This window comes from Megalobrama amblycephala, linkage group LG16 (assembly GCF_018812025.1).
Source record: "Megalobrama amblycephala isolate DHTTF-2021 linkage group LG16, ASM1881202v1, whole genome shotgun sequence".
NCBI classification, from domain to species: Eukaryota; Metazoa; Chordata; class Actinopteri; order Cypriniformes; family Xenocyprididae; genus Megalobrama; species Megalobrama amblycephala.
This window is the reverse complement of record NC_063059.1, coordinates 41,534,481-41,551,400: the sequence shown is the minus strand read 5'-3', so window position 1 is coordinate 41,551,400 and position 16,920 is coordinate 41,534,481. Positions and strand designations below refer to the sequence as shown.

General features: G+C 38.2%; 1 protein-coding gene across 4 annotated transcripts in view; it reads left to right on the top strand.

Moving 5' to 3' along the window:
* wu:fb16f03 (eukaryotic translation initiation factor 4 gamma 1) overlaps positions 1–16,920 on the top strand; it is a 49,829-nt gene that overhangs the window by 16,467 nt on the left and 16,442 nt on the right. For 3 of the 4 annotated variants that reach the window (XM_048161052.1, XM_048161050.1, XM_048161051.1), the window contains 7 exons: positions 4,685–4,824; positions 8,525–8,617; positions 10,918–11,887; positions 13,101–13,183; positions 13,610–13,805; positions 14,661–14,794; positions 14,866–14,985. In XM_048161052.1, coding sequence (XP_048017009.1) covers positions 4,685–4,824; positions 8,525–8,617; positions 10,918–11,887; positions 13,101–13,183; positions 13,610–13,805; positions 14,661–14,794; positions 14,866–14,985 — 1,736 coding nt within the window. Of the gene's footprint in view, positions 1–4,684; positions 4,825–7,920; positions 8,103–8,524; positions 8,618–10,917; positions 11,888–13,100; positions 13,184–13,609; positions 13,806–14,660; positions 14,795–14,865; positions 14,986–16,920 lie in introns of those variants that run through there. The other variant, XM_048161053.1, reaches the window with a different exon arrangement.

Sequence of the window (16,920 nt, the reverse complement as noted above, 5' to 3'; positions counted from 1 at the left end):
TACTAGTGGGAAAGAATTTTTCAGCATCCTGTGGTTTGAATCATCACTATGTGATTATATATCGACTTCATTCATTTTGGTGAGATTCAAAAGAGGCTTTTTCCCCATTAATTATTGAACTTATTTTGTTGTTGACTGAAAACAATCTGGTTGTTGTCGTGGTAACTGCCAAATTGTTCCAGAATAGTCATGGTTATGATGTCACAACCCTGAGCACATTAACAAATGACCGCCCATTTACACATCAACACTTATTCAGTAGTCAGAGCTCATAATGTATAAAAGTCTTAAAGGTACAGTTAAAAAAATGGCCTGTTTAACCCCTTAGCACTACTGTAAAATTTGCCTAAAAAAAAGGCACACCCTAATTAATTGGCATTCTGTTCTTGAGTGTATGCATGGTTTTGCTATGTGTGCCGCAGGCGGTACAGTGAAACGCTAACAGGTTAATTGTAAAGATCTGAGCGAAGCTGACAGAGGTAGATTTTCAGTAGTCGTTTCTCCCTCTCTTCTTTATTTCTTTTTTTGTTTGTCATTCTTTCTCTCATTCTGTTGTTCACATTTCTTTCTTTCTTTCTTTCTTTCTTTCTTTTTCTTTCTTTTTCTTTCATGTTCTTTATTTATTTTATTTAGTTTTATTAATGAATTTATTAGTTGTTTCTATTATGTATTTGTTTCTTTCCATTTTTTTATCTTTCTTTCTTATTCTCCTAGTTTATTTACTGTTTTTTATTTTTATTTTTTATTTTATTAATTAATTATTATTTGTTTTTTCTTTATTTAGTTAAGTTTCTTTCCATTTCTTTTATTTCATTTGTCATTTCTTTCATGTTCTTTATTTACTGATTACTGTTTTTGTTTATTTATTTGCTTTTATTTAATTTTATTAATTAATTTATTGTTTTTTCTTTATTTACTGTTCTTTTTGTTTTCTATTTAATTTTTTATCTTTCTTGTTCATTATTTTTATTACTTGTTTGTTTTATTTTTTAATTTTATTAATGAATTATTTGTTCTTTATTTACTTTTTCATTTCTTTTATTTATTTATTTGCTTTTATTTAATTTCTTTAAAAAACATAAGAGAAAATGTAATAAAATTCTTTTTCATGTTCTGTATTTATTTATTTAATTCCCTTTTTGTTTAATTATATTAATGAATTAATTTAATATTTGTTCTTTAATGAATTTAAGTTTCTTTCCTTTATCTTTCTATCTTTCTTTTACAATTTTTCTTTTATTTAAAGCTGCCGTCCGTAACTTTTTTTTTTGTTAAAAATTATCCAAAATCAATTTTTGAGCAAGTACATAGTCAGCCAGTATTCAAAACTATCTAATTATCTTAGCTCGATTCACAACGGTAAGCTTGTAATAATGTTTTATAATAAGAACATGGTGGATTTCCACAGGAAATTTGAGCATTGAAATTTGAGTTCCTCTGTGCGTCATTACGTCACGTCCGTAAACAGAAAGGAAGGAGTCCAGGCTAGTCGGTTTTATCACGTGAGGATGCTGCTTGTAGCGGATCATTTATAGCCTGTTCTCACAGCAGCTGAAATAATTAAACTTATCATTTTGATGGTGGATTAATCCAAAAAGATCCAAATGACAATCATCGGTGACAACTGGAGATTCACCCGTAGCCAAAAAGCAAAAGACTTTGGACAGTTGAGTGGCTGCAGAAATTGAAATCTACAGGTAACGCTAATATACACTAAATACACAGTCACGCAATGCTGATGTTGTTAACATTAACAATTTGAGAGCAAAGTATAACAGTAATAATTTGCATGGTTTGGCATGATCCGAGCTAAGCAATCGTTACATTTAATCATCATTGGCAGCGTGATTTATTGTAGGCCTAATGCTTTTTTCCTCAGTTGGTCAGAACAAAAGTGGCAGAAATGTTACTTGTTCAGATGATATTTTCTAGCGAAAATTCTTATATTGGTCACACTTTCAAGACGTTGAATCTGTGATTCTGAAGTACAGTATCCACACCGGTGCGGTGACTGACAGCAAGCATTAGATTCATCCGCGCTGACGAGCCGTGCCGAGGCACAACGCACGCACAGATAACTGTTCCGCATATGACTGCAATTGCAGGTTTCAAACAAGAGATGGCGACAAAGAGGAAAAATTGCGGACTGCAGCTTTAATTTTATTTGTTCTTTCTTTCATTCCTGTATTTACTTTCTGTTATTTATATTTAACTTTATTTCTTTGTTGTTTATTTATTTATTTATTTATCTCTCCCACCCTCTCTCATCTTTGGTTATAGAGTTATTCTCACATCATCACTCATCTATATCAGACGCCTCCCGTCCTGTGGTTGGTGCTGTCAGAAATGTCAAAAGTGACCTTTTAAATGTATGTCTAGTGTTGTTTTAACAGTGTTTTAAAGTGCCTGGAGCAGCAGTCTATCAGTGCTCACTCACTCTCTGGTTGTGGAAGTGATGTCTAGTAGGAGCTGGTTGTTATTTTAGTCAAACCCCCACCAGCAGCAGCACGTTCACCGGATCAAATCTCTCTCACGTACACACTCGCCCTCCGTCCATCTTCAGTGTGTCTCTCACGACACCCAGAGGACTCACTGACCTGCGACGCCACATGCAGACAGGGAAAGCAGGTTAGACAAGGGAGGAGTTGAGTTCAGTGTAGACACACAGAGAGGGGAAAGTATCGAGGCGGACATTGAGAGAGGGGAACATGGGCAACAGAGCGTCCAGCAGCAGCTCTGAGGGTACGTGACTGTGATTTCTCTTGTTCACCCGTCTCAGACTCTCGGTTACAGCCCTGCTGTCTGTCTTTCTGTGGGTTTTGACTATATTTAGTCTCAGCTGGCTCCGGTCAACAATGCTCCCTCAGTAATGCGAGTTGTGCTGTGTTTGACATATAGATTGACTGAAGAAACAAACAACCAATCGGAACACTTTAAAGTGATCTTATGATTAGGTAAGAGGAGTTTTTCCTCTCTTAATTTAATTTAAATAGTAAATTACTACACTTGGCATTTGTTTTTCATAGACAGATTTATATGTAGTTAAAATGTTAATACAAATAATATTAGTCTATAATATACACTAGATTAAAATGGATTTGCATATCACATCAACGAATAGTTATACATCATTGTACCATAAGCCCTGCCCACTGGCGTTCATTCGCTTAACGGCTGACATTTGCATACACTGGATGTGACTCATGTGAGTGTCGCGTCAAAAGCAAACAGAAGTCATTATAATGACTGACGCTGTCTACGCCGATACGGTATACAGATGTGCGTTCGGTTTCTGAAGTCATTATAATGACTGACGCCGTCTACGCTGATACAGTATACAGATGTGCGTTCGGTTTCTGAAGTCATTATAATGACTGACGCCGTCTACGCCGATACGGTATACAGATGTGCGTTCGGTTTCTGAAGTCATTATAATGACTGACGCTGTCTACGCCGATACAGTATACAGATGTGCGTTCGGTTTCTGAAGTCATTATAATGACTGACGCTGTCTACGCTGATACAGTAATACAGATGTGCGTTCGGTTTCTGACATACTCCACACGCTTGAGTCTGTCGACAACAACAGGGCAGATGGAAGAGTGAAAGAACGTTTGCTTTGACGCGCGTCCAGTTCTCTGTACAGACTTCAGAAGGATCCCAGCAACAAGTGGATGGTTTATTTTAATGGCATTCCAGAGGATTATATGTTTGTTCGGAGCATTTTGTTTTGTAAATGAGGCACAGTGTAATGGAGAGTTCACAAAGAAACTTTTGTTGACTGATGCAGTCGACTGTATTGGATCTTACAGCAGCTGCATCACAAACCGTAAATAAATGACTTCATAATGCTTTGTCTGTAAATGATGGTTTATATGGAGAGTTTTCAGTAGCGAGTGGGTGCTGCTACTGTTTCCTATGCAATGATGTTAGCCAATCATAACAGTGGCCGTTTACTGACAAGCCTTAAAGGAGCTGCGCCTTAAAAATTAATCATTTCAGACAGAGGCTCAGAATGGGCGTTGAAAATGAACCTCAAGGAACATATTAAAATAATAAAATCCATGTCATGACCCCTTTAATCCTGTTTTTTGGTCATTTTCGGAGCGTGACGCCATATCTCGATCAGTATGAACTGTTGTGGTGTGGAAAAGAGCTGGTGTATTTAATATCACACAGGGTTGGAATGACAAGAAAGTATGTATATAATGCCAGAATTTTCATTTTTGGCTGGACTGTGCTTTTAAGGACATTAAAACCACTATACAGGCCACCAGCGTGTATGTAGATGAGAGCAGTGGTTGTTTTCTGAGGGTGTGCAGTTCAAATATGAATTTGGCTGTGACAGATTTTGTTTGCTAAAGGAGGGTGGTGTGTGTGTGTGTGTGTGTGTGTGTGTGTGTGTGTGTGTGTGTGTGTGTGTGCGTGTGTGCGTGCATTTACCTGGCTACGAATCGCTGATAATTCAGTGTTTTGTGCTGTTAACTTCTGAGGATTTCACTTCAACTGACCTAAGAGACTTTTAAAGTGCCAGCCACAGTTTTTCTCTTCTACGTGACGTTTAGGATGAGTAAATCTGAATTGGGTGATATTGCAATACCACTGACCTGATATAAGCCCATGCACAGGTATTTCGACAAAGTCTGAGACATTTTTAACATTTTCTCTTGTGTGTTTCTTCCAGCCGGGGCGTATTACCCTGCTCAGCCCCAGTTCACGCCCCCTGTTGCCCCTGCGCCTGTTATCATGAACCCCGCCCCCCAGCCGCAACAGGCCCCTCCCCCTCAACAGCAGCAAGCTCCGCCCAGACGGGAACGTAAGCAGGTAAGACATGAATCGACAGCTTGCCTTCTACAGCTACAGCTTCTGTAAATGTTTTTTGGGATTTCTTTATATATTTTTTACTTGCATCTCTTACAGTACCAGAAAATGTTGCTGTCAAGGTTGTTAATTTGACATTTTTATCAGCAATTTATTTGCAAATTAACAATCATTTTGCTCAGCAATCATTTTATTGAGCCGTATGTCATCTATCCAGATTAATTTCATGCCTCTTTAATTGCCACAAAGTGATTAAATCAGGTCTGACTGAAATGACTGGCTCTCAGGGTCGATGTGATTTGCAAAGACATTTATTTGCATTAATCAAAGTTTGATAAGATCTTTTCTGTTTGAAATTGTTTGCAAAGATTCACCTGAATTTTGGAGGAAGTTTTCATCATTAACACACACGGTGGTGGCCTGCTGTTTGATGCTTGTGTTTTGAATACATTTTTGAAAGCTTTTGGTTTGGTTTGTCCCTCTCAGACCTGATGATGTTCTGAGCTCATGTCCTAAATGAAAGCATTGGGATTTTACAAAGCAGTTAAGATAATGTTTTCAAACACAGTGATAGAATTACACATCAAGGACAGAACCTCCGTATTAGAACTTCTGTTGCTGCGATACCAGATTCATCTCATGGCAACAGTCGGGTTCCATAAATTCCCACTCATTTTCTCCATAGGGAAATCAATGTTTAATACTAACTGACTGTAAAGACGGATCTACCATAAGCTCTGCTAACATCAGCCAATGTTATTTCGTCTTCAGTTTTAAAAAATCATGTTTAACAGTGCCATTACTGGTAAAGAACTGCATTACCCATGAGCTTATGTAAAATATATTATCGCACAGCTCTATATAAAAAGTATATATATTATATCCAACTTTATCCACATACAGTACACTCAGCGATCTGATTGCTTGTTTCACTTCAAAGTGTAAACAATATTTATCGCCCAGCACTAATATGATAAATGCGACTAAGGCATGGAGATATTAAGATATCATAAACATTAACATGCTTTGAAACAATGTGTAATTGTGAAAGTACTATAGAAATAAATTTAACTTGACTTGGTACACATCTGGTTATTTTGCATTAAATTTAAGCAACATTGTTTGTATACATTAAATTGGCTATTTTATGTTTTTTGAGCACTTTTATTATTGCATTGCTCACAATGCTTTTTGTCATTACAGTTTATTTGGTTCTTTAAGGCATAAACGATACTAAGTTATGTTATGATTCACCTCTTGGTGGGTTAGTTTGGTTTATGGCTTATAACTCTTTAACAGAGGAAAAAAATACTTCTTTAACCAAGACTGCTGAAAAAGTGGACAGATATTAGCATATTTTCTTCCCTATTGTGCTGTATATCCGAGTGAAATAGAAGAAGAACAAATGTAGGACAGGGCTTGATTTTGTCCGTGGGGAATAGATTGGATGCTTGTGGTTTGCTATTGGTGGATCTCATGTGAGTGACAGGTTGCCCCGCCTTCGTCATCAGAGAAGAGAAGAGATGCTGCAAGTGGGAGGGGAAGTTATTCTGATGCAAGATTACGAGGCACATGAATTTACAAAAAATGAGCACAGATGAATCGAATAAAAAAAAAAAAAGAATTGTCCTTTTTGATTTCATGGGGACTCTAAGCAGAAGCATCACCACGAAAAAAGGCAGCATTGTTCATTCACCTTGAAATGCATCGGTCCCGTTGTTTTGTGTCAGACTGATGCACTGCTAAATTTCACAGCCGGTTAAAGGTCATTTCCATCAAAAGACACTGGTGAAGCATCAGCAGTTTAGTATGGGATGTGTTGAGCATGTTTGCTGCTGTTATCAGGGTCTCTGGGAGCTCACAGCTGAGAAACTGCAGTGGACTTTGAGTTCTCATGTCTCGCATTCAGTCCACCAGTGAGATTACATTTCAGAGGAATAGAAACTGAGCGAAAGTTGTGGAAGGAAGAAAAGAGGCGGAGAAAAGAGAGAGACACTGTTGGCATGACAGAGAGAGAGAGAGAGCTGCAACAAACTGTTGTGTTATATAATATATGAATGAATGTACTATATAATATAGTTGCAGAAACATTTGCCGTCAATACTGTTGCGAAGGACATGGGAATTTTGTCTTCATGAAATTACAGGTTGGGATATAATTTTGTCATCATGACATGCTTTGAGCCCAAAAAAAAAAAATTATGATTTTTGTGAGACGTTCTGTCCACGTATTTTCCATTAAACATAAATTTTGGATTGAGCTTTATTTGCAGTAAATGCTCTTTTATAAGTCACTGAGAATTGTTTTCATTTCTGTTTTATTTTTTGGTATCCTCAAAAACTGTCGTAAAGATGAACAGCATTCAATGATCAAGAATCAGATTTAATAATAAACATATTTAAATCTGAGATTTGATGTTGATTATCTGGTTTATTTCTGATACTTTTATATCATTTTTATATGAAGTTCTAAATGCCCTGCAACTTTCAAATTTAGTAGCCAAATTGGCATTTTAATTTCAAACCCTGCATTCAAAAGTTTGGGATTTTTAAAATGTTTTTGGAAGAGTCTCTTCTGCTCACCAAAGCTGCATTTATTTTGATTAAAAATACAGTAAAAAAAGTGAAATATTATTACAATTCAAAATAACTGTTTTCTATGTGAATATATGATAAACTGTAATTTATTCCTGTGATCAAAGCTGAATTTTCAGCATCATTACTCCAGTCTTCAGTGTCACATGATCCTTCAGAAATCAATCTAATATGATGATTTGATGCTCAAGAAACATTTATTATCATCATCAATGTTGAAAACTGTTGTGCTGCTTCATATTTTTGAGTGTATATATATTTTATTTTCAGGATTCTTTGAGTAGAAAGTTCAAAAGAACAGCAATTATTTGAAATCGAAATCTTTTGTGGCATTTTTCATGTCAGTTTTGCACTATTTAAAATGGCAAAGTCAGTGAGTTCAGTTCTGGAGCTCCACGTGGCTCTCAGTCTCCACCCCCGTCTCTCTCTCTCTCCCTCTGTTCAGTGTGGTGGGCGTTCCACATTCCTGTGCACTCGTTTCACAAGGCCAAATTCTCTCTCTCTCTCACTCTGTTTTTCCTTCCCTCCTCTCCTGTACGTGAGAGAGAGTTTGAGGCCCACGTCGGCCCAGGCTGTGTGTGAATGTGCTGCCCCGTTTAGTGTGTCCGAGTTAGGCTGAGTTTAAACTTCAGCCCCAGGATGAGCCGGGCCTAGCAGAGCTCAACCTCTCCGTCCGAGGGGAGGAAGGTAGGGAATGTGCTGTCTCATGCGTGTGTGTGTGTGTGTGTGTATGTCTGTGTGTCTGTGTGGGTGTTTGTCTCGTTGACCTGGTGAGCCAATATATAATTCCTTGCGATAGTTAAGTTGGACAAACGGACTGCTTTGAGTTTGTTTGAGTTTTAAGAGGCCGTGTGATAGTTTTCCAAGCTCTCGGGCATTCTCTTCTTTATAAGGTGCTCCACGTTGTGCGTGTGTGTCTGTGTGTTTGCCAGAGACATTCGCAGCATATTTTATCTCTTACAGCACTGATAAATGCTTCTTGGATTAAATCACTCGCCGTTGTTGTTGTTTTCTTGTTGTTCATAACGTCTTTTCCATGTGGTGCATGTCAACTTGTGTCTGTCTCATGTTCTCATTCTTTGTTGCGTGTTTTAAATGCTTCTCTCTAGATCAGGATCAGAGACCCTAATCAGGGAGGTCGTGACATCACAGAAGAGATCATGTCAGGAGGTCGCAGTGGCTTGACACCTACGCCTCCACAGGTAACTCGCACACACCTGAATGCCCGAACATTTTGTCCTTTACACACCCTCATGCCGGTCCAGATGACTTGCCATCAATACTGATGCAAATTTCATTTAACTTCATGAAATTATGTTGGGATATAATTTAGTCATCATGACATGTTTTGGGTCACGATTTACATTATAAATATGCTGACTTCTGTGAAAACACAGCTCATTATTTTATGAATTGACAGCCTGTCTGATAATCTACAACATTAAACTTTTTTTTGAGTGATCTATATTTGGAGTTAACCCTCTAGTGCTGCTCGCGTACCAGAAAATTTTTTTATTAATTAAATATATGTACTATATTTTAGTTTGATAATGATTTTTATTTAATATTTTTGTATTTTTAGAGTATTTTATGGTACTACATTATATTTATGGAATAGTTGTGATCCATTTATTACCTGTTAACCACTTTTTGTGCATATACCTGAAAATGAAATTTCCAAATTTAAACTGTCATAAATCTTGAATGATTTGGAGCACAGACTTAGGTTTGTCTATTTTTAAAGATGACACTTGGCACATTATTGCTTAAGTGACGCTTAAGTTTATTATTATTATTATGAAAAATGCACAAATATATTACCAAAGCCATAAATCTAAAGAAGTTGTGCTCCAAATATGAGGTTGATATCTCAAAAAATGAGCTTTCAGTAAGATTTTGTTTGGGTGCAGTACCAAACATTTTCAATAGGAAATTTGCTTCCCATTCTTTCCAGTGCGGTCATTTTTGACTAGTGTGAATCATATACTTTTGTGTGTGTGTGTTCACATAGCAAGTGCCAAAACCAAGTACACAAACACACTGTTTTGTGATGTAAAAAAAAATTAAAAAGTAACATTTTTCAGTCAAAAATGAACAAACAGCACCAGAGGGTTAACAAAATAAATGCGTGTTTCATACGAAAAGTCACTGAGAATTGTTTTTCTATTTTGTTTTATTTAATGGTATCCTCAAACAATGATTAGCTGTCGTAAAAGCTCAACGTCATTTAAAGGATTAGTTCACCCAAAAATGAAAATGTCATTTATTACTCAGCCTCATGCCGTTCCACGGCAATTAAGATATTTTTGTTGAAATCCGATGGCTCAGTGAAGCCTGCGTATCCAGCAATGACATTTCCTCTCTCAAGATCCATTAATGTACTAAAAACATATTTAAATCAGTTCATGTGAGTACAGTGGTTCAATATTAATATTATAAAGCGATGAGAATATTTTTGGTGCGCCAAAAAAACAAAATAACGACTTATATAGTGATGGTCGATTTCAAAACACTGCTTCATGAAGCTTCAGAGCGTTATGAATGAGCGTGTCGAATCATGATTCAGATCGCGTGTCAAACCGCCAAACTGCTGAAATCACGTGACTTTGGCACTCCGAACCGTTGATTCGACACGCTGATTCATAACGCTCCGAAGCTTCATGAAGCAGTGTTTTGAATTCGGCCATCACTATATAAGTCATTATTTAGTTTTTTTGGAGCACCAAAAATATTCTCGGGTGTGGAACAGCATGAGGGTGTGTAATAAATGACATTATTTTCATTTTTGGGTGAAATAACCCTTTAATGATTCAGAATCATATTTAATCATAAATATATTTAAAGGCACAATAGGTAAGATTTTTGTATTAAATTATCCAAAAACCACTAGAACGGTGTTATATATTTTGTTGACTTGTGTACTTACATTATCCCAAATGTTTCCAGGAATGTTTAAATCCAGAGAAATGGGCAATTTTAACCAGGACTCGGACCGTCCGTGCTTCGCCTATCAATGACTTCATAAACGTGGTACCCTCGATTTCTGGTTTTATTTTGTAAAAACCATGGAAACACCAAAAACGTTACCCTACATACACTTGACCAGAAGAAGCAGAAGCTGCGACTTTATAATAAAAGCTCATTTGCTCTCGAGACATGTCGCGCTCACCTCTTATTAGCAATCGCTCCAGCGGCCTCGTTCAGCTCCCACAGCACTCGTCCTGCTCTGCTTCATAAAACAGTAGCATTAATAATCTCATCCATGAACATGATTTCTGCACAAGTCCTGTCGTATTCCTGCGAAGACGACATCTCCCATGATTCCGTGCTCAATCTCGGCGTCTTTGAGCTATGCCTTTGTTTTGAATAAGCGACCTCTAGTGGTGAAAAATTACATATTGTGCCTTTAAATCAAAGCTGTGACTTTAATAATCTGGTTTCTAATATTTCGCACAAATAATGTTTAATGAACTTTAATTTTTGCATAAACTATTCCTTAAAGCCCAACGGTGACAACGCCACACCTACAGTCATCATGACAACCAGGGCGGAGTTTCCCATCCCTCCAGGTGAAAGCCCGATACCCGATGCCCCGCCGACTCCGCCCCCTGTCAGTCCGATAAGTGATACAGTAGATGCTCCACCCCCAGCACCTGTAGACGAAGCCCATGTGACGCCCACTGTGGTGGAACCACCCCCCTCTAATGGTGCTGAAGCCACACCCACTAAAATCAAAGAGGAGGGGCCTGTGACTGTAACACTGCCTGTCCCCGCCCCCCAGGCAGAGCCTGCACTGGAATCTCCAATAGTGCAGCCGGAAGAGCTCCAGCTGTTCAACGGAGTCCCAGCAAGAGACATCAGCCCTATTGCTGAGCCGGACATCACTAAAGAAGCACCACCAGTTACCACGGAAATCCCTGAAAGGACTGTTCCTCCTCCGGTTGTCAAGGAGACTCCCATTGCGGTTGTTAAGGAAGTGCCAGCTCCTGTTGTTAAGGAAGTGCCAGCTCCTGTTGTTAAGGAGCCTACTCCTCCAGTTGTCAAGGAGCCTATTCCTCCAGTTGTCAAGGAGCCTATTCCTCCGGTTGTCAGGGAGATCTCTGTTCCTGTCGTCAAGGAGACTGCCGCTCCTGTTGTAAAGGAGACCCCCGCTCCTGTTGTCAAGGCGACCATCCCTGTGGTTGCCAAGGAAGCACCTACAGCGGTTGATGTGGAAGCCCTCACGCAGGAGGCTGTTGTCAAGGAAATGCCTGATGTCAAGGAGACGCCTACTAAACAAGTCCTGGAAACTCCACCTGTCGTCAAGGAGATACCTTCCTTCGCTGCCAAGGAAATCCCCGAACCACTTTTGAGGGAAGCCACTGCCCCTTCAGAGGTTGTTGCATGTGTTTCTAAAGCCACGCCCCCTCCAACAGAAGAGCGAGAGGACACGCCCACTACACAGACCACGCCCTCTGAGAGTACTTCGCAAGGTGCGTGTCAGAAGGCAGTTCATAACTTAGTGGCAGTGTTATCTTAGTATTTGTTTCAGTTTTCAATAGTTTGAGTTTAGTTCACTACAGTGTTACATAGTGTTGACGTGAGGCGAGTATAGTAGGCATTAGCATAAACTTCTGCCGAGAATGTAGCTTAGCAAGATAATGTCAACGTGTTTATATCTAGCTACTTGAAGAATAACACGCCTGGTTTAATAACATTTGAAGGAAACTAGCGCCCCCTTGAGTACTGAGGTTTGATACCTTCTAGAGCTGCACGATTCTGGATAAACTGAGAATCACAATTTTTTTTGTTTCAAATAGAGATCACGATTCTGAACAGACAACTAAATAAAATAACATGTAAATTACTGGAGGTTCTGACAAAATATTAATTGCTGTAGTCTATTCAAAAATGTTTAATTAGAATGATTATTTTTTTTTTAAAAAATGTTTTGAACGAATGATTCAATGACACTTATAAAGACTTGACTTGTTTCATTACTGGATGAATCTGCATTTTTGAACAAATCCCTTGAGTTAATGATTCAATTACTCACTCATGAAGACTTGTTTCATTACTGCATGAATATGCATTTTTGAACGAATCTTTAGATTGAATGATTCAATGACTCACTCATAAAAACACCTAGTGACGATATAATCGTTATTTGAAGCACCATGTTACTTTCAAAAGGGGATTTGCTATATTTTGATCACTACTGTAGACATCACTGTTTATATCTGAACTATAAACTTTTAACTCAGTACTTTTGTGATAATTTTAATTATTGTAAGACAGAAACACTGATACTGTGTGGTTAAAAAGACTGTTTCTGAAGCTGTTTCATACCTATACATGACGGCAGCACCAACACAGATCTGAATGCTCCAGTATGATTTTATAAAAGATTTAATAGACAGAGGAAAATCGTTGTCGTTTAGGAATAAGATCGAGTGGGTGTTTGAATCAAGATTATGATCTTTTAACAATTAATTGTGCAGCTCTAATACCTTCAATAGTAACACAAGGTAGTATAAGTTAAATAAGGAAGCGCGCATTGACCAAGCATTAGCATTTGTGTACTTGCATAGAGAATGTTTCTGGCCTAAAGCTCTTTCCACTGTCCTCTGTTGGAATTTGATGCAGCCACACTGTTTAGTCAATAGTGCATGTCTTCATACTCAGTGTGTGTTTGTGTATTTGCAGTGGTTTCTGTGCCAAAGAAGAAGAGAAAAATGAAAGACCTGAACAAGAAGGAGGCGGGAGATCTTCTTGATGCCTTCAAAGAGGTGTGTAGAAGAGCGTCAACTGTTTTATGCCCAGAAACTGCTTCTTTGTATTCATTCAACAACAATAGCATAGTTCAAGGCCTGTACGTTATGTACATTTGGCTGATGCTTTCATTGCAGTGAGTAATGTGAATCCCAGACTAAATATTTTTTTAAACATTTACGAGCTTTAATGCAAAAAAAAGTTTTGAAAATACAGATTTCACTCACAGTGCAAAATTCAACCCATCAGAAAAATGTTATAGATTTGTCTTCTAGCATGGAACGATCAATTCTGAATGATAAAGTGATAGAGATAATGATAATAACAATTGTTTATTATTATTTTGAGCTTGTAACTTATTGGTCGGTATGCATATGGTGCATTTGTGTTCGGTGTGAACAGGCCTTTTTAAGTTAAACTTTACCTGCTGTCTTATTTTAAAGCCCACGCCACCTGAGCCAGAGGTCGCACCTGCAGTGAAGGCGGAGCCAGAGAACATTGCTCCAGTGGCTCCGCCCCCTGCTGAAGATGTGGATGAGACGTGGGAGGAGAAAGAAGATAAACTTGATGCTGAAAACATCAAACCGCAGAGTCCGACACCAACCTCACCCACAGAACAGAAATACCAGTATAAAGCAGGTAACGTGGGATAAATATGCATCAGATCATTTTAAAGTTGATGTACTTATGTAATATAATCATTCAGACATCATTTGCAAATTAAGGCTTAGTGACAAATATATTGACCAAGCCGATTAATTATTATGTGGCTATTCTGTTGCAACTTCATGAAACCAAAAAAGTGCGTGGAAAAGACAAAAATGCTTGATGAACACAAAGAAAAAACCTGCAGCACATGTGGAGGGCAGAAATTAATGAATCAAAATATGAAGCAGGAAGAAATCGTCTTTATTTTGATAAAGATTTTGGTTAATTGAAACGCTGTCATTTTGCAATAGTTTTTTATTGACATTTAGAAAATATCACAAAGGTTTTGCGCAAATCTGTAATGGAAATGCGGCTAGACTCCGGTTTGAACAATGTAAGGCTGAACACCGTTACTGACAATCCTCATTTTGTCTGCGTGAGATTCTCCAGCTTTGTTGTTGTTGAGCTGTGAAAGCTCCGCCCTCTTCTGGAGCAGCAGCTCATTTGCATTTAAAGGGACACACACAAATTTTTTGCTCACACCCAAATAGGGGCAAAATTGACAAGCTATAATAAATGATCTGTGGGGGATTTTGAGCTGAAACTTCACAGACACATTCTGGAGACACCAGAGACTTACATTACATCTTGCGAAGAGGCATAATAGGTCCCCTTTAACAAAATTTAACAAAAGTGTGTCCGTTGCAAAATCTACAGGAGTTTTAGCACACTGGGAATGACAAACTTTATAAATTGCATTATAGGCATCGCCAAGAAATCGGCATTGTATGTTGAGAAAAAAGATCACTGAACTGCTGTTGAAATTGTGCTCGTTGTTTCCCACAGAACAATGGAAACCCCTGAACCCAGAGGAGAAGAAGAAATACGACCGAGAGTTTCTGCTCGGCTTTCAGTTCATCAGTGCCAGCATGCACAAACCTGAGGGTCTGCCGCAAATCTCAGACGTAGTGCTGGATAAGGTAACTAATGCTCACACACACACACTCAGATAAAGTACCTGATGTGTTTACAGTGTGTTCTCTCTCGGCAGGCCAATAAAACTCCCCTAAGGCAGCTGGATCCGAGTCGCTTACCTGGAATGAACTGTGGTCCGGATTTCACGCCTTCGTTTGCCAATCTCGGCCGTCCGTCAGCTGGTGGGCGTGGCCCGGTCAGTTACCATGGCAATGTCACATGAAATGCATGCTTTTCTGAACGATATTTTACTGGACTGCACTATTTTTACTGTGAATAGTCTGTCGTTCTGTCTCTCCATCTATCATTCTGTCGTTCTATCGTTTTTGTCTGTTGTTGCATCGTTTTTGTCTGTCGTTGTATCGTTTTTGTCTGTCGTTCTATCGTTCTGTCTGTCGTTCTATCATTTTGTCTTTTGTATTGTTTTTGTCTGTCGTTGTATCGTTTTTGTCTGTCGTTCTATCGTTCTGTCTGTCGTTCTATCATTTTGTCTTTTGTATTGTTTTTGTCTGTCGTTGTATCGTTTTTGTCTGTCGTTCTATCATTTTGTCTTTTGTATCGTTATTGTCTGTCGTTCTATCATTTTGTCTGTCGTTCTATCGTTCTGTCTGTCATTCTATCATTTTGTCTGTCGTTCTATCGTTCTGTCTGTCGTTCTATCATTTTGTCTGTCGTTCTATCGTTCTGTCTGTCGTTCTATCATTTTGTCTTTTGTATCGTTATTGTCTGTCGTTCTATCGTTTTGTCTGTTGTTGTATCGTTTTTGTCTGTCGTTCTATCATTCTGTCTGTCGTTCTATCGTTTTGTCTTGTTCTATCATTTTGTCTGTTGTATCATTATTGTCTGTCGTTCTATCGTTTTGTCATTCTGTCATATTGTCTGTTGTTGTATCGTTCTGTTGTTTCGTTTTATCTGTTCTTTCGTTCTCTGTCGTTCTATCGTTTTGTCATTCTGTCATTTTGTCTGTTGTTGTATCGTTCTGTCATTTCGTTTTGTCTGTCGTTCTATCATTTTGTCTGACGTTTTATCGTGATGTCTGTCATTGTTTCGTTCTGTCTGTCATTTTTTCACTTTGTCATTTCTATCATTTTGTCTGTCGTTGTTTCATTCTGCCGGTCGTTCTGCCGGTCGTTCTATCGTTCTGTCTGTCGTTCTATCTTTTTCATTCTGTCTGTCGTTCTATCGTTCTGTCTGTCGTTCTATCATTTTGTCTTTTGTATCGTTATTGTCTGTCGTTCTATCATTTTGTCTGTCGTTCTATCGTTCTGTCTGTCATTCTATCATTTTGTCTGTCGTTCTATCGTTCTGTCTGTCGTTCTATCATTTTGTCTGTCGTTCTATCGTTCTGTCTGTCGTTCTATCATTTTGTCTGTTGTATCGTTATTGTCTGTCGTTCTATCGTTTTGTCTGTTGTTGCATCGTTTTTGTCTGTCGTTGTATCGTTTTGTCTTTTGTATCGTTATTGTCTGTCATTCTATCATTTTCATTTTGTCTGCTGTTCTATCGTTCTGTCTGTCGTTGATTCTTTCTATCTTTCGTTGTTTCGTTCTGTCTGTCATTCTATTGTTTTGTCTGTCGCTCTATTGTTTCTATCGTTTTGTCTGTTCTATCGTTCTGTCTGTCGTTCTTTCGTTCTGTCTTTCATTCTATCGTTATGTCTGTCGTTCTATGGTTTTTGTCTGTTGATCTTTTGTTCTGTCAGTCGTTTTGTTCTGTCAATCGTTCTTTCATTCGTTCTATCAGTCGTTCTATCGTTCTGTCTGCCATTGTTTCGTTCTTTCTGTCTTCGTTTGGTTCAGTCTGTCGTTCTATCAATTTGTCTGACGTTTTATCGTTATGTCTGTCATTGTTTCGTTCTGTCTGTCGTCATTTCATTTTGTCAATTCTATCATTTTGTCTGCCATTCTATCGTTCTCTGTCGTTGATTCTATCTGTCGTTGTTTCGTTCTGTCTGTCATTCTATCATTTTGTCTGTTCTATCGTTTTGTCTATCATTCTATCTTGTCTATTGTTCTATCTGTCTGTCGTTCTGTCTTTATCTATCTTAATCTTCTCGTATATCTTTTTATTAATTGCATGACTTTTATTATTGACTTTGTTCTCACCATGAAGAAGCCTTTCTGCTGACATG